Here is a 24145-nt window from a genome sequence, read left to right as displayed (position 1 = left end):
TTTCCTACCACTTTGGAATGTTAAACCATTGGGGTTTCAGGGCTCGGAGAGTATACAGGTGCCTTTCTCACCTCTTAGGATGCTTTCCATAGGACAGTCCCATTTAAATCTCTGAGACAGATGCTATGCTTAAGCTATACTGCAGGGCAAAAGGGAGTTCAGTTATAAAGTAAATAAAAAAGAAAACAGAATTTGTTCGTTAAATTATTTAGATGGGTAGATTGGTTTTTTAAATTGTTTAGACTGTCTAGATTGTTAAATTGATTGCCCTTGATTAGATTATTCTAAGAAAATAGAAATTTATAATATGCAGCAGGGTTTATTAGCTCAGGGACAATACTGAATGCTACAGTAATGCACATAAAGTACTGTACAGCACGGTACTATTAGTATTGTGTCACTGTATGGTGATACAGAAGTACCAGGTTAAAACCCTGCACCAGGAATCAAGCACACTGAATGGCTTTCCCAGCTCTGGGGCACCCCAGAGCTCTCCTATCAGCTATTCACCAAAGGGGAAAACCTTGGCTAGAGGGTAGAGACTGGAAACTTTTTAATGTTTTTAACTGACACAGACTGTCATCCAGGGATTTCAGCAAGCATCTAAAAAGCAAAAACATATCTCCATCCTTCCCACTGAGTTCTGGGTCTCTTTCTTTCTTCCTTTGTTTTGGATTGTATAGCAGCAGGGAAGATGAAAAAATGGTGGAAAGTCTTTTGGATTTTAGTATACATGCTTATTTGGAATCACCAGAAATTGGGGATCCCTTCCCAGGTTGATTTCAGAACTGATTAAAAAAATCCAGACCACCTAGTCTTTCTCTAAAATCCAAAAGAAAGGAGGCATCACTAGAACTAGGATGGGAAGCAGGTTTAAATCCAAAGTGAACCAACAGCTCAATTTGAAGACCCACCTCTTACTTCACGATATAAAAGTCATTATATAAAGAGACACATTACCAGAAATATAAATCATGATAACGAATGCATGTCAAACCCACACCTAAGAACACTGTTTAAAATGTTTCCAGCAGAGTTAACAATAAGTTTTAGTGGAAGAGTTTCCTCCTACCTTTGTACAGCATTGTTCGGTAGTCTTTTCCTTCCCAATAGCTTATATTTACCCTGGTAAAAACATTGTACTTCTCTGGGTACTGAATTTCAAACAACACTCCTGTTTCTGGAGATGGTTTGTAATCATAGATAGAAACACTGCTCACAGGAAGGGGTTCTAAAGGATATACAAATAAAAGGAAAAAGGAAAGGAAGGAGCAGATTAATAGGCAAACTGAGTTCTTCACACATATACACCATCAATGAAACGAACTGTTTTGCTAGGTATAGCACAGGCACTCTCAAATCTACCAGATGATATTTGGGGCTTCACAGAGATCTGGGGAAAAGACGCCTGAGATGTTGTCAAAGCCAGGATTCCTGTGTTTCCCCCCAGAGTAATTTATGTTCTTGACACTTAAACTTTAAATGAAAAAATTCCTTACTTGCCATAAAAATTAAGGTTGATATAGCAGTTATTATTTAAGCATTCACAGTCATCACCCCAGAAAGATTTTCATTTTTAATACTTGCCAATCATGTAGAAGTGCCCCGACAAAACCAACAAAACACTTGAAATTGCTCGTAACCTTGGCATAAACGTGAACTTTTAAGATTAGCTGAGAAGCTTATCCATGTAATGGCCAAAGAAAGTTACCCGAATGAAGATTTTCTATTTTGATATGCATTCATTTCTTTATTTCATGGGTAATTACACACTCCCCATTCCTACATCTGAGGGCCACCCTCCTCAACATATTTATTTACATCAAACTTCTACAAAATACAGCAGTACCATTACCCTTATTTTACAGATGTGGAACTGAGGTACAGAGAAGTAAAGTGGTTTACTGGAGAGCACAGGGGAAGCCTGTGCACAGAAAGGAGGTAAGTGAGGCACTGCCAATCTAGTGCTCTGAACTCTGAGCTGAGTGGGCTACAAAAATTAAGAAAAATACACTGTGTCCTGTGATGTGGCATCTAGATCAGTGCAGCTCCATCAGCTAAGGAAAGCTGTGTTAATTCACTGCAGCCAGGAGTCTAGATAGTTGCTAACAATAAGAGAGTCAGTTTTATTCAGCCTCCTTTATCCACACACACACAAAGGAAAATGAAAAAAATTGTCTTTTGCTTGATGCTCTCCTGAGCAAGAAAAAAATTATAGCAACCCAAATATACATCGGGGTTAAGAGGGCCAAGCGGATACTGAAAGCACGGTTATAGCGTTAGATGAAATTTGTTATACTAAACATATTTTAATAGCTATAGTTAAGCCTACATCCTTATAAGTATTATCATGTTAATTTAGTTCTGCACACTGTAGGGAACAGACTGAAAAATGCAGGCTGTTGATTAGCACGGCTTTAGAGGACACATTTGAGTTCAAAGTTCTGCTGCAGTAGGCCCTGGAGAAAAACTAATAAAGTATTTTTCCCCAAAGAGCATATAATCACAATGGGCAAGAGAAATTGTAGATGAAAGGGAAGAGCAGTGTCAGTTTCAAAAGTGGAATTATCCCACAGAAGGTGGAATAAGTTATTCAAAGATAGAAAAGCAAGACCGTAGTGGAAGTGAAAATTAAGTCCCAATTAGTATTTTCAGTAAGCATGGTATTTTCACCACAGTATTAAGTTTCCAGATGTGATGAGAAGGGGAGAATTAAAAACAACTAAGAACAAAAGCCACAGATGCAAACAGAATCTTTCCCAAAGTCTTAAGAAAAATTCATATTGTCATTCTTAACTTTGCCAGAGCATGGGAATGCAAAGGTGCAGGGTTATTAAACTACTTCTCATGTCAAAGATGCTTTATTAGATAAATATCAGTTTATTTGTATGCTAACCATTTACAAATAGAAACTTGCAATCTCACAGACACTAACAGTAATAACTTCAGTGATGGGATCTGTGAAAATTTTGTTGACAATTCATGATAGCCTAGAAATAAATCAGAGTAACGCAGAACATGGGGAACAAAGCCTACCCTCTTCTTTCTGCTGAGGCTTTTCCTATCACTTATTCTGAAATAAATACTTGATCTGACTATCCACATGACCAGACGGATCATATCATAGCTGACACAGCACACAATAGTAGTTTAAATGTCAATAACAATCTCCAAACAGCACAACGCTTACATGCAGTCATCTTTCATGTTAGCGGGTGTGCCCTGGGCTTTCTTCTGCTATCTCATTCACATCTGAGGTCTCCTTATTTCTGAAAGAATTACTGAAACTTCCTTATGCCAATGATTAAATTACCCCATTTATTCCTTCCTACACCAAATCAAATAAAGGATGGAAGTTATATTCATTTTTAATCCAAATGATTTTTCCTCCTGATGCTTTGATTTAATTAACTAATAATTGAATTAAGCAGCAGCCACCACAGACTCTCCTTCTTGTTGTTATCTTCCGCTTACTATCCTCTCCTTGCTCACGGCTGATGTTAGCAGAGTAGCATGAGTGATATAATGCATTTTAAAGATTCGTCCATTATCTTACTTCCTTCGGCACCAAAGCTTCACATCAAAAGCTGTTTGCACACTGTGAAATTAAAAGGACACTCAGCAGATAAAAATCATGTTCCGTTTTTCACTTACTAACTGCTCCTAGGGTTATTAAACTTACAGAATACAGAGTAAAATGTCACTCTTCACTATCTGTATCTATAATTCAGAGCATAAACAGTCTGGCCTTTTTATATTACAGTGTTCAGTACTTAGGATCCAGCTTTTCACAGATTTCACTGTTTCTAAAGAAATAGCCTAAATAAAGTGTAATATAATACTTCAGAAAACTTAAAGCGTTATAAACACTGCACTACATTGATGTCTGAAGTCATATTACAGAAAAGACTTAGAGCATTTCAGTGTCTCTCTAATAGCATGTTTAAGGTGCTTATTCATGTACAATCTTTTCTTTTTAGACTTGCAGATTATATTAAATGCACAAGCTTGCAGGATCAAGACCTAAATTTGCCTTTTTTCTTAAGAGTCTCAGAATTTGCTGCTCCTATAGCAACGGCTTTCCCATTATAGCTGTTTATGGGAAACTTCTGTGTGACTCCTGGATGTAGAGCATTTTGCATTTAGCACATAGCTTGCATTATAAAATATCAAGATATAGCATAATGAATGCAGCTAACCTCTTCCTCAAATGGATGCTAAATCCTCCATTAATGCATCCAATTTGTGACAGACACATTAACATTTGCAATTCGGGGAGGGGAGGGGGGGAAGTACATTGAAAATAAGTATCATATTCCAGTCCAAATCAATTTGTTTTTAATATTTGCAGATCAAGTCACTCTACAGATTGAATTAATGATTGATTAATGTGGTAGGTTAGATGTAGTATTACACGTGGGTGGCTGAAATGGGACTGAGATCAACCCTCACTTCCCACGCTCAAACCCAAATTAATCATGATTTAACTTCATATCGTGACTTTTATAAAAAAGAAGGCCCATAAACAGAGTGACTTAACTCCCATGGGTAATTCCCTTGATTCATATGAAGATGTTGTGAATTATGTCATTTTCTTCCCAGGATGACTCTATTTACATATCTACGTATTTACTGAGAGTAAGTCACAGCCAGGATAAAGCTGCCACTATGCTATGAACTTTAGGGATTGTTTTATCGCTTGCTAAAAAGCAACCATTTCTGTGATTAAAAAGCTGCTATTTAATACTTCAGGTACATAATGATAACGTTTATGTCAGGTAATAGAGACACCATGTGCTATTGCCTAAGAAAGGGGAATGTAAGTGAAAGTAGTATCTGAGCAATGATGGTATATAATGCAATTTCTAGATGTCCACACAAGATGACAAATAAAAAGACGATACACTACACTAAAAGACAACAAACTGAAAAATCATGTCACAAGAACAAAGGCCTATCTATTGTTCTTGAACAGATTTAGGCCAATATTTTAGACCAGTCTTCTAATGGAAATTATAGCAGGAAATCATATGATTGCAGTTCTTTTTGTTTCTTTGATTCTGACGGGGGTGGGGAGGAGGGGGTGGTGTTCCCTTAAAAAGGGGGTAACATGATTTGTTTGCTGGGGAAAGCTGAGCACTAATGGATCTCCAACTTCTTCTGAGTTATGTTTCAAAATTAGGGCTGCCATGGATAACCCGCCTTTTTAAAGATGTGCCATGTCATCCTTTAAGGAAGAACACCACAAAGGGCTTAAGTTTTACATTTCATCGGAGAAAAAACTCTGAAGCGCCTGCTTCAACAGCTCTGATCTGTTAATGAGCCAGAGGAAAGGACCTGACCTGCTGAATCACTTCCCGCAGCATCTGGCACAATGACAGCCAAGCACTAACCAGGTCTCTAACGCCAATCACGTTCTGGGAGCTGAAGAGATCAGAGTCCCAGGCAGCAGGCCCAGTGGTCTCTTGAGAAGAGTATTTTTTTGTGGAAGACACAGAGGCAGAACTCTCCCTAAAGGGAATACATCTTACAGTGATTTATGTAAGGAATCATGAGCTTTCGAAACAATGAGGCATTTACCAGTCAAAACTCTTAGTAATCATAAGCTAAAATAAAAGTCAGGCAGAGCTGCTCTTAATTACCCTCAGAGATCCTGATTTCTCCAATTCCCAGCAGAGATACATTCTTCCTACAGCACACAATAGCTTTTCAATGTACTGCTTTCCTCATTCCTTCAAATGTACAAACAATTTTTCCTTCACAACAAAAAGAAAAATTGACGGTGACTTTGAAAAAAAAAGAAGGCTATATGGGTATGAGTCACCCTGGGAAGAATAAAACTAGGCTTCAAGCTGGGAAAATGGAGGATGAGTGAAAACTTCAGTCACTGATTTTACATCTGTGCTCTTTATTTCTCTCATTAAGTACTTTAAAACCAATTAGTAATGAGGTGGAACTTTCTTGCAAATATTGCAAAACACTAAATTATATAAATTCTGGAGTCTTCACTCCTCTTGAAAAGCATATTGCAACAAACATCTCATACTTTGCATTATTACAACAGTCTGGACTACAGAACCTAAACAAGGAAACTCTATAGTTTGTGGTGTTTTGATTAACATGAGAAAGCTCTGAAAATGTTCCAGTCAGAGACAAGGAGAAAATAAACTGTTCAGTCTGGCAGAGAAGCCCAAATTGACAATGGAAACCTCAAACGGTAGTGTACATACATGCACACATATAATGTTAAGATATTTTATATTTTATGTACATATTTATGCACACATATATCAATATGTATTTCTATTTACACATATATAATTATATATGCATAAATATGTAATGTATAAGATGTAATTTGGTTAGCTTTTAAATCATCTTAATTCCTGTTGAGGAATCTTTTTTTTCTGGACAGAAACCTTTGAGGAGCAAACCAAAAATCTTCTCTGACTTAAATGGGATGAAGTCCAAACCCATGATTAGACATACCTTTTTCTTGCCAATATGCTGAGAAGCAGCACATCACTGAGGGATGTGAAGAGAGGAAAGGAAATGTCATCAAGATATACCATCAGAAAGCAGAGGTCTTTCATGACTCTCACTGAATTTCTAAGTAGGCAATCTCTTTGAAGGACCTTGCTCTCGCTTTGACATGCACAATTTGGATACACATTGCTCTGTGTGAAACTCAGATCTCTAGCATATGGCCAAGCAGAAAGACTGCATCTTCCTGCCCAGGCTCCTTTGCAGACATCAGGAGATCCCAGAAAACTATTGTGAAATATCAAAGTACAGCCTTGGGAATAACCACATTGGCATCACTGGCTATATCCCCCTTAATTTATCTTGTGGCAGCCTAATGAATGGGGCCAATCTGCCACCGGTAAAGCTCTCCTGATACCAATGAAATTAGAACAGGAATTAATTTGGTCCTGGAAGCTAGTTGTAATGTGCCATTTTTTCATGTCTAAGATTTAGATGGAATAAATTAGATAGTTATATGTCTTTGCATGGTTAAAATAAACTAAGAATGTTAAACAGGCAGAGAGACCATATGGCATGAAGAAAAACACGGATCTATCCTAATTATTGTCTGCCAAAAACATCATGTTAATTAATAGCCAGAAAATAATGTAAAACAGGCAGTGGGCAATACCAATGAAAGGAGAAACAAAGAAAAAAAAAAAGGAAAGAAAAAAAAAGGAAGAGGAAAACCAATTATCACCTCATGCAGTTTTGTGGGGAAGCCAGTGGTCACTACACGAGTTTTAAGATCTCTTCTCAAAAGCACTGTACTGAAATATACCTCAAAAAGCCCAGCCTGCCACGCTGTCTTTTCATTCAAAATTTACTTTCAGTCCTGTAGCCTTGTGCTCCAAAGGACGAGCTATGTTAGCAGCAGCTGAGGCTGCTACAGGAGAGCCAGCACTCCTCGGGCTGCCTGACAGAAAGTGCTGGGAAGGGGGCTGGGACTCTCCCTTGTGAAGCTCCCAGTTTAGAGCATCCTTCTAGTCCTCAGTACAGCATCCCTCAGCACTGCATGCGAGAATGCCCTTCCTTTCCCATGAACCCGGATCTCTTTCTGTTGAGGCAAAACCAGTGATGTTCTCTGTTCCCTTTTTGTTCCACGAGCTCCCCAGGCAGTGCTGGCCGACTGCCAGAATCATGGGTCCTTCCAAGGTCCAAATGAGCAACAGGGGCCACAGCAGGAAACCCTGGAGTACTGCCGGTGCACCCAGATAAGATGGGTGGTGAAAAGGGGTGGGTTCCTTTCCATCAGAAAGAACACCATCAAGCCCTGGAGGAGGTGGAGTGACATGGGATGTGCCCCTTGGAGCCGTCAGCCTCACGCTTTTCTGGCAACACCTTGTGGAAACCCCCTGAGCCAAAAACGGGAAGCCTGGGCCTGGCTTTGATGGACTGAGCAACACTGGCTCCCTTCTTCCTTCAGAGACCCCTCCTGCAGGAGCGTGTGCTCCATCTGCCATCCTGGATCACACCTTGCCCTGCTACCAATGACCCTTCTGGGCTCTAAAACTCAAACCAGCAATGAGCCCTGCTGCACAGCCACAAGTGCAGCATTCAAAACCCATTGGAAATGCACAGTGAGGCATTTTTTTTCTGTTGTATATAACACGCAGTGCTTCCATTATTTTCTTTTAAGAAAACAAACAAACCATAAAATAGGAAATTGGATTAGCATTACTACTTTGCCTGCAAGGTTAAAGCAGTCAAAGAAAAGAAAATTCAGGCTGCTCATGAACCCTTAAACTGTTCACTACACATAGATGTTGCACATATGCCTCATAAAAACTTGCATTACCCAACAACATGATACCTTTCCCATGGGACCTGTCATGGTTGTCCTTATCAGGGCACAACTTGAGCACGCAAGGGAAGGCTGAAGAATGTATAGATCAGGGGTCCTCAAACTATGGCCTGCAGGCTGGATACAGCCCCCCAGGGTCCTCAATCCGGCCCCCGGTATTTACAGACACACCCCCCCGCCGGGGGTTGGGGGGGAAACCAAGCAGCCGCAGATGACTGCCTGCCACTGCATCCGCGCGCCGGCCCCCTGATTAAAAAGTTTGAGGACACCCGGTATAGATCATGCAAAATCTGGTCACTCTTAACGTACAGGCACCTCGCTCAGTAACATATGAGGCTGCTGTAACATGCTTTGAATGTCATTACAATGGACGGTATTTCCTCATTGATAAAATAAAGTACACAAAATCATAATCATTCCTCATCTGCAAGTCAACTAAAACCGTCCATAGATTCCAAACGGCCATTTAGACCGAAACAAACAAACAAACAAACAAACAAACAAAGCCACAAAAAGCCCACCAAACCCTGGCAATCAGTTTTACTGCATCCAAATAATTTTTTTGTCTGTCTTTTCTTGAATCTGTCTTCCAGATGAAGAAATCATTTTATATACTACAAATTGTTTTCGAGTTGGCACATGGAAACAGCTCTGGAGTGACGGCAGAGCCAAAAATACGGCAGGAATCACATAGAAATCTGTGGTGTTTTGCGTGATGACAGAGCAAACAAAATCAGACCTCTCCCCCAGGTCAAGGCGCCTGGAGGTAGTAAGAGACAGAATACTACAAATACAGCCTCCATCACAAAAACCTTGAGCTGTACTGGCTGAAACACACGGGTTTGGTGACTACTATCTGCTTTCCAAGTTTTGTACTGCTTCAATACATTAGCAATCAAAGAACTTTGGTATAGCATTTAAAACAGAATACACCCCACCAGGTAACAGGAATGCTTACACTGAAATGTCGCTCAACATTCTCTATAGCTTTTACTACATTTTTGGAACTCCTGGTTCAAAGGGTTTACAATGAACATCTGGAAAGGAGATTCATCCATCACACTTATTTCTGTATGTTAAACTTCTCCAGTCAGTGTTCAGGAAGGGACAGCTCGGGGAATCCCACAGCTGTCCCCTTCTTCTTGCCCAGATGTGAATTTCATTCACAAGACTTCTCAACACATCTTCCCCACTGTTCTCACACAGGGATTCATCATACACATAAGGAGGACATTGAAAACAAAAAAAACCCACCCAACCTCCTCCACAAGAACTTCTAGGGGAAAAAAAAAAAAAAGACCACACACAAAGAGAAGGAAAAGAATTAAAAAAGAGTAAGTTGCTACTTACTGGTTAGCACAGTGATTGATCTTGCTGACTTGGAAACCATATTTGAGTTCACTACCAACAGAGTTACTATGTAATATAGGCCATGGTATTTGGCATTAAAAACCACTGGGGCAGGTAAAGTGCTATTGAATTCTTCGAACTGGAAAAAGTAGTTCTTGGATTCTCCAGCTATCTTCACAACATATACAGAGGATGAGCTCACCACATCAGATGCTTCCAGGGAGACAATTATACAATTGTCTTCTCGGACAGTAACTTGGAAAGGTTCTGCATTCTACAAGACAAAAATAAAGACTTTGCTGAAGTAAAATCTGTTATTTCATTTCTACCTATTACCCTTGGTATTCATAGGATACTCACATTGCATTTGCAATAAAGTTACGTTTCATATTCTGCAAGAGAGTTAACATCAAATCACAGCAATTATTCCAGAATACAATTCACAGTCAGCCAAAATCCACAGGCATCTGATTATCAGGCCAGTCTCTTTGCAGCAGAGGCTGGTTCCTGCCATGTGCTTTCTGATGCTCTGGCTGTTCCATCCCTTATATCCTTAGGAACAAAGCCTCCACCATTCTTTCCTGATGGAAGGTGAAGTGGAGCAGAAGAAGGATGAGATTAAAAAGGGTATCGGGGGCAAGAGGATTTCCAATAAAGCCACAAAGCATAAGTAATTTAAATCCCCAAAAAGAGATGATTCAATCAAAACTCCTTTATCTTGCAGAAACAGGATCATATGTTCTTCAATGCAATATATTTTGAAAGACTACAACTGAAGAATAATTTTTGGCGTTGACTAAGCTTTTCCAAATATGCCTATTCCAGCAAGTACCAGGTGATAAGCAGTTCTCAACACTACATCCATGGCTTCGCTTGGCACTTTTATTTCCTAAGCTACACCATTTCATTTTCAATATTTCTTTTATTAGTGGTAGAGAGAAAGGAGCAATTTAACCTTGTTTTCATATATCATGAGCATGTTAAGTCACTGCCAGCTGAAAACACTTTCCTTTTTATTAATTGCAAACGAGCTGTCAGCAAGAAGCACTTGTTCTCTACAGGAATTTCAAAACAGATTCATGGTAATTAATGAGAAGGAAAAGTTCAAGCTTACATTAAGAGTTGCCTTTTTGTTTATTAGGCCACATAGCTGCTTAGAATTTTTTTACCCCAGTGAAAACTGTAATATCTGATATTTTCAGTTTCCACCTCTACAGTACTTTTTTCTCCTTCATATTTTACAGGCTGAGAGCTCTATTTGGAGTGCAGGGTGGACAACCGCAGATAGTCTGCAATTTACTCAGTCAAGTTGTTTATGTACCAAAGAGCTAAGCACCTCCTTCAGAGATTAATTCTAGCAGCTTGGCTACCTCCTGTCTGTTTACTTGTAGTTTTGCTTAGTGGGGATTCATCTATGAGAATAATCTTTTTTGGATTTATGCTGCAGGAGCCAGGCTCCTATTTTGGAATTCATACATATGGTGTTGCCAACTCCTGGCATTCAAAAAAACCCAAAACCAAACCAAACAAACAAACAAACAAAAAAAAAAAACCCCAAAAACCAACCCAAGGACAAAGAACTGGTTCTAGGAGCGTCAGATATTAAGTAACAGTTTGCCTTTGCATATACTTATTCTTTTATCTTTGGGCTTTGAGATTTCATAGTGTACTTAAGGTCATATCAGCCAACTGGCAAAACTATAGGCTTGAGAAGAAAGGACCTAAGCAAACCCACTCATCTAACCCAACCTGAGAACAAGATAACAAATGTCTAATAAGTCCAGCCCAAATAGGATAACCAGTCTAGACAGCTTCAAGTCTGAGATTACTAATAGAGGCAGTGCAACTTCAACTGCTGGTTTGAGGTTTGCTTTGATTAGTCTTTTTAAAAGTGACTTCTACATTGCTAAAACGATACAAGCCAATGTTATCAATGGATGAATACTTTGGTGTGGAAGTCTGGGTAATTTTTCACAGATGGCAGAGTGATTTCTCCAAAAGGTTTACAATGTAAGACTACAATTATGCAAAAGCTTCCGTGTGTTTTCCTTAGCCTCAGCTAAATTCAACAGGCTTACCCCTGAGTAGATCAAAATACCGCATTTCAAGTATTTGTATTTTGCCTTAAATCCTGATCCAGAATTTGGATCCACATAGATTCAAATCTTTAACTGGGGATTAACGTTTAGATCTGGTCAAACCCAAGAAGAACTTCTCATATCCTTCTTCCTCTCCATTCTCCCTGCACTAAGAACATGTGGAATGATTCCTACTTCAGGTCCCCTGGCATGGGAAGGCGGGAGAAGGAATGTACCCACAGACTGGCTTTCCAGAAGGCATGTGCATTACTTTATCACAGAAAGCGTGGCTGTCTTCCAGGACCAAGCAAGGAAAGACAGACCTGCTTCAGCAAGGTTGTTTCTACATATTAAGCTTGAAGAGCACATACAATCCTGTAAAGTCAGTGGGTTTTGACCTTCCATAGACTTGCATCTGAATGATTCACTAGAGGAAAAAGAATGGTGTTAACTCTAAAATTACTCTAGCCTTCCCTCAGCTTTGCCACTAAATTGTGTAGTACTAAGCCAACGTGCCTACCTTGCTATGAAGAGATAGATGAAAAAGCCCAACAAATTTATATGTGCCAACAAACAGTTCAAAGCAAATTCCTTGTGTCTGGTGGTATGATAAATCATTTGTGATGTTAATCAAGTACAGCTGGAAATTAAGCATATAATTGCAGAGTTATAGACATTCCTAGCATATAATTAGATGCTTTCAGAGACTGCTCATATGGGGTGTGATTTCTTGCATGGGTATTGTATTAACCATGTTGAAGACCATAATTTCATTTTTCCCCTCGCAATGTTTTGTTGAATTCACAGCAAGTACCATTCAGCACATGATCCACTAACCTTCTTCAATAGTTCCCACACAATTAGCATAACATGTCTCTGCTAGCAAAACACATGGAAACCTCTCAGACATATGCTGTTGTTACCTATGCCAAAACCTAACTGGGGAAAATAACTTTTTCAGGGTCCCTTATCTCCTAAGCATGTGGGGATTGTGAAATGGTAGCCTCCCTCCTTCACATGCCTGTGTCCAGATGCTTTTGAAACACTGCTGCCATGATGCACAGTCATTTTTTGAGTGACATCTCTTTAGCAGTTGTGTGGCTTATCCCATGCCTGCACCCACCTGCATAATGCATCCCTCTCTTGAGTGGTACCTATTCTTTCCAGTGATTAAGCAGCCCTCTTCCACACACCTGTACACACCCAGGCTTTTAAACTGCTGCAAGCACGGGACACATGCTTTGTGAGAGGCACCTGTTTATTATCTACTGACTCCTGAAATAATTTTTATCCTTTCATTTTAGCTTTAAGGTTTGGTTTATACAATGAAGTGGCAGATAAAGGATGAATAAAAAGGCTTGGCAATTAACATGTCATAAGATGCGATCACTTACCTCCTTTGGGATATGGATTTCACTTTGGCAGTGTTTTAAAAGAACAGACCATTCTGGGCATCCTGTTCTCTGTGTTGTATGAGGTGAGGGTTACCAGCCAGCATTGGGCTTGTGATTTTGAGAAGGAAGCTAGGGAAAAACCTGAGTATTTTCCTGAGCACCGCTGGAAGTGACAAACATGCCCCACTTAACTAGATTGTAAAGCCAGTGTGTCTTAGGACTGACAGCATCAGTATGGTAAATACACATTTCATTACTTCTGGTCAGCTACCTCCAGGATTTAATTTGCTGGTGTCACAGCTTGAGCGGCTGTTTCATGCCTGTGGGGAAATTTGGCAGGGCTTGCGCATTCAGAACCAAATGATTAGCTCCAACTTCCTTCCTAGTTTATTATTACAAGCTCGTGCCACGATAAAGCACTTAGGAAGAAAAAAAAAAAAAAAAAAGGGTGGGGGGCGCGGGGTAAATCGCACAATGTGATGCCTGTTCACAGTAATTTCCAGCTCAGAGATGAGTCATGCTGGTGCAATTTCCAGCCAATAACCAGATCCCAATTAAAATAAAAAGGAGGAGGAGGCAAGGAGATATACAACATGTCAAATAAAAAATATTCAGAGTATATAAATGAATATAAAAGAGTAAAATAAATAGTGTGCAGCAGAGCTCAAACTTCTCTGTTCAGAAGACTGTATCCTCAGTTTATTTCCTTATAACAGTATGAGTTTTATACGTGAGGAAGAATTCAAAGTTTCAAAACAGCTACTAATTTTATGTACTTTAGCTTTTGAATGTCTCACTGAAACACATTGGGCCAGAACTCAATTCTCAGAAGTGCTAATAGTTACATGTTCTGCTGACTTTAAGAGGAGCTGTGGATGCTCATTGGCTCTGCAAAATTAAAGTACTGGTAACTGCATCGCGTTATCTAATGCTAGACAAGTGGAACTAAGACCCTGAACAGATCTGACTTCTGTCAGCTCTTATAGAGTAAATCCTGAAGTATCACAGAGTTTTCAAAGTGGGCATATGAAATCCCAATGCACCAGTAAAGTTTAAAGCCATGAGGATCTATTTTTATGATCTATAGTTATGATCACCTACTGTATAATGGTGGTCAAAAATAACATCAATGCAAGTATTACAAGACAATATTGAACGGAGCTCTTGCATGAAATACTGGCTATTTTTGTGAATGATTCTGCTATACTCAGATATATTTTGTTCCAGTGGCCAATAATGCTAACTTCTTATTAAATCACAGGATGACTCATTCTCACCAAGACTTATTTTACTTAATTTTAGGTGCTTAAATGGAATGACCAAGAGCCAGGGTGACCTTTTCAGACAGAGTACCTGTGGATTCATCTGAGATCTGAATCACTTCTGCAAGTGCACTGAACAGCCAAGGGGCCCACGCTCCTGGCTCAGGAAAATTCCTGCAGCTCTCTGTCACTGGCTGCAGTGAGTCCAAGCCTTATAACAAAGACAGGACCGGGATCCACATTTCAGGATCTTGTCCTCTGCTTTATTCTTGCAGTGGTACCTCCACAGAAAGCACGTAAGAAATTTCATAAAATAAATGATATTGCAAAACATGCAAAAAAATCATGTCATGGTATTTTTGCACCAGATTCCTAATGTATGTTTTTCCTCCAACAGTAACAAACTATACTGAAGAACAATTACAATAAAAATGGTAAACATTAATTTTATTCAGAAATTGGAATCTTACCTCAAATAAATCTACTATGCACTTGTTGAAAATTTATTGTTTCATGTAAGTCAATGCTCAGGGAACAGAGTCAAATTCTGGCCTTTTTAAAGTGGTTTACTAATGTATTTTATAAAATACCCTCTCTCTCTCTCTGCAGGCTAGAGACTTCACAGTTTTGGGATGAACCCAGCCACCTTCAAAACCTTTATAGCTAGAAAAAAAGAGGGGTCCATGAAACTTCCTTCTGTTGCAATGTGAAGTCACCAGCCAGTGCAGGCAACAGATTCTGGTTTCACACAGCTTAGCTGTGTTTTGAAGTATGAAGATGACCCTTCAGGTTCCCACCCTTCAGTTTCCCACCTTGCTTCCAACATTACTGCATCACCTGGCTCAGCCCAATACCTGATCTTTCTCATTTTCACAGTTCCTTGCTTACTCTTCTCAGAGTATTTTCTGCTAAATGTTGCAACATCAAACCTTACACTGTTTATGTTCCATCATACCCAGTCTCTACGCTTGTTTCAAAGGTTGTCTGTAAAAAAATTTCATATGACTGAAACGGATATGGTTTCACAAAAGACACAAGCAATCTCAGAGGAAGCAGTTCTCACAGCTGTGGCCTGAGAAAGATCCTGTCTGAGCATAGGTAAGGTCTGAGTGGAAATTGCCCCACACCAAGGCTTCTTTGGAATTGCTAGCTGTTGTTATTAGATCCTATAGTGTGTTTTTTTTTAAAAAAGGCAAACTCATCCTTACAGAATTTAGGGAAGGAAGTGCATCCCAAACGTTCCATGTGTTACAGTGAATTCTGGAACAGGCGCAGAATGAGTGTTGACTGCAACAGGAAAGGTTAGTTTGAAATGGCTTTCAAGACTGAACAAAAATGTTACAGACTTCTAACAAAAACGTAAAGACTCCTTGAAATAAGGATATTTTTTTTCCTAGGGCCTTTGTTTTTATCTACACTTCACAGGTTGTGCAGAGAACTTCCCTTAATAAATATCCTTTGGAAGAAATACTCTATGGGAGAAATGGAAACCCTTATCTTCAAGATTTTCCATGCAAAAAAGAATATTTTAAGAAGTGAAAAGATAGCAAAAGCAACAGTTCTCAATAATTTATAATGTTTGATTCAGGTTAACACACCATTTCTGGCATTCTGCTCTATGAATAGCATCCTCAGCACTGTTGCTATTCTGTCTCAAAAAGCCAGTAATAACATTCTGCTGGTCATATTTTATAAATGAGCTTCAAAATTTCTTTGCTCTAGGAGAAAGTTTTAAAGGGACAGGTATTTTTTCCCCTGTCTGCACATGAATGCAGAATATAAGTGTGTTTTTTAAGCAAACGTCAATATGGTATATACAGTTCACAACATTTTGCTACCTTTCTGAAGTTAATAATCTGGAAGGAAACCTTTCTTGACACTGTCAATTGCTATTACAATAGCATTAAGTAAATGCCAGAATATGCAAAAAGGAAATGTTTGCATTCAGTAAGACCAATATCTTTTATGTATCGCCTTGTTAGCATGTCCAATATTTAATAAATTATTGCTAAATATGTACTTCTATCCCAACTCTCTAGTGCAAACTGGAGAGAGTAAAACCCAAGCACAGTGATTCAGAGACCTTGATGTTGACAAAGTTTAAAGCTAGGTTAGAACTTCCCTGATGGTATCTCTCCCTGTTCTTGATCCTGACTGACATATACACCCCAAAAAAGACAGGAATTCACACTCAGGCAGATATAGTGTGGATTCTCTCTGCTTTAAATTTGTAGCTTCTCTCTAATACTAAAATTACATCAAAACAGATAATTCTTCTGAAGGAAAATACGAATTTGGTCTCATTCTCCAACTCAGGCCTTTTTAAGCCTCTATAATTAGCCATCCCTTGTGGAGGTACCCAAACACATACACATGGCAGATGAACCATGTGCTTTAATTAAAATGCATCTTCCCTCTTGGGCCTTTATATGAATAACAGAAAACAAAAAAGGGCACAACATATTACACTGCCTCATCAATTCCCTTAACTCCACCAAACTGGCCCTTGTACTGGTCTTCTCCATCCAACACTTTTTCTCTGCCTTTGGGAAAACAGTGAAAGCAAATTTCTACCTGAACAAATGTAAAATGATCAGTTGTACATAGGCCAGGTGGGAAGGTGAGGTCATAGTAGGTGGTTCCTTTGTTAAAATTCCAAAAAGGAGAAGTTAGGGAGAAAGGAAAAGAAAGATTACTTCCTAGGAACAGGAGTTAATTGAACAGCATGTTCCACATATACATTATCCTACAAATGTATGTATTCTCCATCAACTGAGAGTAGGTGTTTTCACAGCACAGTGTCTACAGGTGAAAACACATCCAACTATACCTCAGTTCCCTCCTCATCATAGAGGAAAGGAGGAACAGATGACGCCAGGAAAATGCTGAAGAAGGCAGAGTGAGAGAGACATTAATGTGGATTTTTAAGAACTTGGCTTATTATAATGAAATCTCTCTTTCCATGGTGTCAAATGATATTTGAGGTGTCTCTTACATTATGGGACATGAGAAGGCATACTTGAGGAGATGTGTTTTCTGGATGATGAAGGACAAATTCATTCATGCTGTTTAGGGCTTCAGCTCCAAAGTTGTGGATTCACCTGTGCAAGTGACAGAAGCGTGTAATAAAAGCTTCTGATGCTGAAACAGCTTCTGAACAGCTACTGATGCTGAAAGGTGACATTAGAAAGCCACACAGAATATTCCTGATGTTTAACAGAACGTGAAGACTGGTGTTGCACCATGATAAAACTGTGACCATGACATGCTCCATTACTGCTGTGCAGCTAAGAGGAACTGGGCTGGATTGGTGTCAGCTGAACTTCGTCTTACATGCCCTGCTAGAGAGTAGACTGAGCCTTATGGGCACTACAGAAGTGAAAATGCCTTTGTTTTGATTGATAGAGTGTATATATACCCTACATACGTGCACAAGTGAACCAGTTCTTAAAGACGGAATGTGATGCTTTGCTATTTACATTATCTACAAAGAGCACAGCTGGGAGAAAGTTAGAGTTTTCATATATCTGAGAAGCTGGAGACTAAGGTGGTTATCTAATTCATTAGAAATCACAAAGCAATTTAGTGGAAAACGGTGGAAGAGAACAAGACTTTCTGTTCCCCCCGCCCATCCCACCCCATGTTAATCTATAATAACAGAACAGCCTAGGAGCAATGAATAAACTTACAGAGAGGGGCTCTGCTGGAAGCCTGGCTCCTTGTTCCATCACTGCAAGTAATTTTAAAGGGAATTAGGCATCTAAGTGTTCTTAAGTATTTTCAATAACTCTGTTTTTCCAAATATGTTCTGAGACTACTAGAGAGGTTTAGAGATTTGAAATAAGGAGCCATTAATAGAAAAAAATAATTCTGTTTCAAATACGTTTTTCTGACATGAAAAATTCAGAAGCAGGTGTGGGGTACATTTTGTCCCCATATAACCTGCTGACTTCAGTTTGGTCCTGAGTTCACCTTACACACGTGGTCTGCCTTATTGCCACTCATTCTTATATCACTCCTGCCCCTCAACCTCCACCCAAAAAAAGCCCTCAACATTCACCACCCTTTCTTCGAAGACCACAGGAGCCATGGCATCGTCAGGAAACAGAAAGTCTAAATCCAGATTACCTGTCTTCCTATTCTGTGCTCTAAAATACTGCCTTTCAGCTCCAAGCTATAACCACGATGTGGCTATGGCTAGCCCCTGAAAGACTGCTTGCTTACTCAGGTTCAAGCATGGGTTTATTTTGTTTTCAGATCCAAGTGGAACCTGATATTCTGCCCTTTCATTACCCTATTGTGTTCATGTGTCCTCTAAGTTGGCAAGAGCTGACCAGACAATCTGCTGTTACTTATAAGTAGTTCCTGTGGCTGAATGGTTTTTTTCTTGGTAAAGTATTTGCTGTGCAGGTTTTTGCGGGGCTGGTTGTTTTGCTTGGTGGTTGGGGGAGTTTATTTTTTCCCAACCTGTGCTCAAAGAGAGGCAAGCTGCCAGTGCCATTTCGCTGATTACTAGTAAGAGATGAGCTCTGTAATTCTCTGTACAGCGCAGGGTCAATTGCAGATCCACACAGAACATTTCAGTAGTTGCTACAGCCTGATTTTCAATTCATTTCTAGCGTGGCTTCAGGCTCAGCTCAGCCATTTGTACTGATTTGATAAATTCCTGCCCACGGAAGAGCTCTCCATCACACTACTGCTGGCAGCATGCTGCTCAGTAGTCATGAACCCTACCAAACTCTCTAATGCTGAAAAAACTCATAGCTTGTCACTGCCACCTTCCCCTGCAGGGATAACTCCAGCAGGATTTATTTGGCCATAGTGTATCAAGCGTTTAGTTTTATTTGTAAGGGGAAGTAGAGAGAAGAACATGAAGCAAAATGAGTTTTTTCAGTTCAGCTGCCACAGGTTGACTTGAAGGAAGTGAATGGGAGAAGCGAACACAAAGAGCTTCAGAAACGGAGTCACAATGCTCAGCTGTAGGGTAAAGTGCCTTCAGATGTAAGACATGTCACCCCACTTGCCCAGAGGAAAAGACTAGCCAAGGGAGACTGGCTACCTGTCAGAAGGGTGACAGTCCAAGTTACTGAGCATTACATGGCTTTCACAAGATACAATTCTGCCACAATGTCCTCTCCTAGCAGCTTAATGGCTTCAAGTCACAAAGCAGAACCTTCTGCATCTGTGTTTACTAGGTCAGGAAAATAATTCCTTCTACTTCTACTCTTAATACACAGTCATCACCATTTTATCCTTCACTGGCATCAGACTTCTGTGTGCACAACTAAAATACTGAATAATCTGTTACCTTCAAAGTGAGGAGACCTTAATGACATGTTGGTCAGAACTTTTATGCTGAGACTTCTGTACTTGCTGTGGGATTCATCTGGCTTAATTTTATCAAAAGAAAAACTGGGCATATGGTCAAATCTCATCATCTAGGCTCCCTCTGTACTCTGTAGGGAAAGACTATTCTGAAGAATTTGATTTATCCACTTAACAGTAAACAAACTGCCTTCTGCAGATGCTTTTCTCTCTCTGTGCACCTTCCTTTTAAACATCAAGAGTCAGATAAGACCAGAAATATCAGCTCTGTATGGTATGATGGCAGATGCAACTCAGATTTGTATTGCCACCTCTACCTACTACGGCTTCTAATATTTTTTTGTCTAAATTGATACTATATGGTTTAAATTTTGTTTAGCTATTCTTTTTTTCAGTAGTATAAAAGTACATGATGGCCATGGCTGAGCAAGGTATATAGCCTTAAGGATACAAAAGGTCCTACTCAGCAAAAGACGTAAGCATGTTCATAAATCCTTTGCCTGTGTGACAAAGGCTAGCTCTGCATACAAGAATCAATCAGGAGATCAAGGTCTCTCTTCCCGAGTTGTCAAAGAGTAATAAACCCCTGAAACTTCCTTCTAATTTGTTTTGGGCCTTTTATGAAGTGAGGTTGCTAAAAAGTCATTCAAAGGACAATAACAGTCTTGGTTCATTAGGTGATGCTGAGAACCCTGTTCTGCATGTCTGGTGTCCTTTTCACAGAAATTATTATTCCTTGCTGCTGTCATGTGGTTTTTACACTTGGCAGTTATTCTGTGGCCAACAGGGATTCAGACAAACCTTTATAAATACATTCATCAGCCTAGTATCTTAGGTTGAGGTAGCTCAGCGTTAATAGTATGAAGAGCATACAGATTAAATTTCTAGCTGGTTTGGCAGTTATAAACCCTTTGAATGCCGAATTTATAGAATTAAACCTTAGCTATTAGCTTTCTTTTATATATTTCTCTTTTAACACCTGACAGAGCTTTTCCCCAGGCATGACAATGGCTAGCCAGGCAAGAGAAGGTTTAATACACTGAGAGATGAAAGTCACTTGAGAAAAGGGTGTGTGGAAATCATCAATAAGAAGTCTGTTCCCTAAAGTAGAATTGACTGTAAAACAAAAATATATAATTTTAGGACACTGTTTCCTCACTTTAGCTCAAGATGCTAATCCTTTGTTGTCTGTTCTGAAAAAGATGATTTTATAAACAGCGTGACCTTAAATGAGTCAACATGACCTTCCCTAGACGTACCCCACAGTAAATATTTACTGAGCTTTATTTCATAGGCATTAACTCACTGGCAATATAAAAAGCTTTCAGGTCACTAGACAGTGCAATATATATTATCATCATGACATATAAAAATACGCAGAGTTTAAAAGTGATCATTATTCTCTTTTCTAGTTAACTTCTGGATATGAGTTTACTGTGTATTGGTTTACATCATTGTTTTCTTATTCCATTGTATGAAGTATTTTTGTTGCCAGTGAAAGAGAAGGATGGAGATAACAACATGGATATTTTTGCCTTTTCTTTAACTGACAGCAAGTGGTGCTTCCATACATAAGCACTGGTCATTTTGCATTACACTAATCCACACAAAAAATGTATTAGTCTAGTTGGCTGACTGCCATTTGCCAGTCTCAGTATGGTCGTTTCTCAGTAACTGCAATGGAAACATAAAATCTCTGTTATCTCATCAATTCCAGCAATCAAACTTTAAATATTGCCTAAGCTCTTGCCCAACCTTTTGACTAAACCAAAACATTTTTCATGATCCTCCTGTGAGCACACCTGCCTGTACTTCAGAATACCAAAATTCAGGTTCTTCTTTTTCCAAAGACAAAGGAATGTGACTATGATCAGTTTTGTTTATGTAGATAGGTATCTTAAAATGCAGATAATTATCTACAAGATCTTTAAAAAAATATGAGCTGGGCAACGAGTTTTTTTTAAAAAAAAAGTCAAGTGTGCGCCTTTTAATCTCTCCATTTGCAGAGCATGGTCCTTTATGTACGTGTACATACACAACCTATCCATCAAAGATGCAACAACATGCACATTGACAGCACTGAGGCCCCATGGCAATGGCAGCTATTTGGTAACCAAGCCAAACGAATGGTTTCTCTTAGTTATTTATAGCTTTTTAAAATTTTAAATACATTGTTGATTTATTCTCCACCAGGTCCTTACTGACATCATTCAGCTTTTCCTCCACTTCCACTCCAGTGTGCACATAGAGCAGTGAAACCCTTTTACTATCAACATCAGACTACAGTTGTTTCTGAGCTCAGGTTTATTCCTGATATAATTTTTTCCACCTAACTCAGGTGCTAGCAGAGCTAATGAACAGAAGGATGCTTCTGACCAAGCTGTTTCCCATCAGCCTTAAGAAATTTAAAGCAACAGAGAAGGGAGAAGGTTTGCTGTTTGGTTGTTTGGGGTTTTTTTTGTGGCTAACTGACAAGAGGTTATATTAAGTATTGCAACTCCAGACATGTTCTTGTAATGATTTCTCAAGTGATACCAAGAGTGCTGAGAGCACACAGAAGAAAGTTATGGCTCAGTGCTGTCATTGTGCTTTCTGCCCACCCCCGAGACTTCAGAGGAGAAACTCGCCACACAGCAGCACCGTGAGCTCCCTACATCTCACAGCCCCCAAAGTCATTTGCAAGCAACAGCTTCTCCACAGCTTAATGAAACACCAGCAGTAACAGACTGGGTGCATACTCTGAGTTTGCTTCATGTGCCAGGTAAAAATGATCGGTTTAAATTAACCCAAAGATTTATTTGCATCATAAACACAATCAGTTACCACAGCTCAGCCTATAAGCAAAAATGTATCATCTATGGTAGCAAAATTAGCCATGCTCTGCTTATGTCTGCTGTTGCATGTACATCTCCTAGTATGCGTGTGAAAGTGAACATTCATACTTGCATTAAGTGTTCGCATGTTTATGAATTAACTATAATCCATTTGACAGCATTCTTGTTTCTTGTCTTATTAGCCTTGTAAGCTCTTCATTCAGTTCTCACGCTTTGCATACCAAAAAGGCAGAAAAAGAAAAAATCAATGTCCTTATAAAGTGGCACACAAGTGCAGATAGCCTGCATAAATAAGAAAAACTAGACTCAAACACTAGAGACCATGCTCCAGAGAGCAGGAATGCCTTAGTATCAACCACAGTAAAAACAGAAGCTGGAGAAATCTTGGATTTCCCCCCCTCCGCCCCAGTTTGTCTCTACTTGAAAAGGGAGCGGGGGAAGACATGCATGACTGATGGTAATGGAAGACCTATTTGTGTCCAATTCACTTGAGAAACAGTACAAGGACATATCATCCTTGTGAAATAATTTGTCCTGTATTCCTTGAGCCAGATGAAAGTCCCATTATGTACAAAGTAACATGTGCAGATGAATACAGATTTGGGAGATCTATTATTCTCTCAATACACTGTCTCAGTGTAACTTGTCTTCACCTCTATCATAAAAATAGGCTTCTTTCCGAGTGCTTCATACTGTCATAATGTGTGACTTTTTCAACTAACCTAGAATAGATTTGAAAGCACACAGCAGCAACGAGGAGTCATTCATGATTAGGGCTCTTGCTGTGAAACAAAACTGACACGTGCTCCTGAAACATACAGCAATTAGCAAGTGTGAAATCAAAAAATCACACCACACCAATTGTTAACAAGGTACACGGAAGCAAAAATAAAATGAAAGAGCTACATCTTTATAGTCCTGGACAGCTTTGCAATTCAGAGAGATCTTTATGAGCACATAACGATTTAATTCCCTAAGATGAGGCTCTGACACATCTGAGATCCTCAAAATTTTCCTCTTCACACCACTAGGAGATACAAGGTGCTGCTATCCCAGACTCTCCCCATTGCTCGTTCCCTGACCTGACAAGATGCTTGTGGAGGAACAGAAGATTTTGAGATCTAAAGAAAGATTCAAGATCATAACTATTTCGCTTAATAATCAGTGTTTTCTACTTCTGCAGCTCAAAGGAAAAAACAAAACACAACTAGGTCCAGTATTGCACCTGGTGCAGCACAGCACATTGGTGCTGTTCAGCCCATGAGCCACTGTGTTACTTTGCAAGTTTTAAGGGCTAACAGAGCTACTCCCATCTCCCATATAAAATTAAATAATAAAAAAAAGACAAAATTGTATTAATTTACAAAATTATAAATTGTACTACAATGAGGCCCCATTTTTGGTTGAAATCTCCAGCTACACTCAGATTGCAAATAATTCTAAACAACACAAAAACACGTCTCTGCCAGCAAAAAGCAGTCTGTGCCTACACATGGTAGGACAGAAGTTGGAAAGGAAGTTGCTGTTTTATTAAGCTGTCCTAGAAAAGCCAGTAGCCATCATTCAGATACCA

The 24145-nt window shown here is 39.4% G+C and overlaps 1 protein-coding gene across 2 annotated transcripts in view; it reads right to left on the bottom strand.

Moving 5' to 3' along the window:
- PTPRO (protein tyrosine phosphatase receptor type O) overlaps nucleotides 1–24145 on the bottom strand; it is a 155541-nt gene that overhangs the window by 57723 nt on the left and 73673 nt on the right. For both annotated transcript variants that reach the window (XM_055807877.1, XM_055807878.1), the window contains exons 2-3: nucleotides 9680–9953; nucleotides 1073–1231 (exon numbers count right to left, since the gene is read on the bottom strand). In XM_055807877.1, the coding sequence (XP_055663852.1) occupies nucleotides 1073–1231; nucleotides 9680–9953 (433 nt within the window). The remainder of the gene's footprint in view (nucleotides 1–1072; nucleotides 1232–9679; nucleotides 9954–24145) is intronic.

The sequence above is a fragment of the Falco peregrinus genome, chromosome 6 (genome assembly GCF_023634155.1).
Source record: "Falco peregrinus isolate bFalPer1 chromosome 6, bFalPer1.pri, whole genome shotgun sequence".
Taxonomy (NCBI): Eukaryota; Metazoa; Chordata; class Aves; order Falconiformes; family Falconidae; genus Falco; species Falco peregrinus.
The sequence above is the reverse complement of the archived record's forward strand: the minus strand, read 5'-3'. Positions and strand labels throughout refer to the sequence as shown.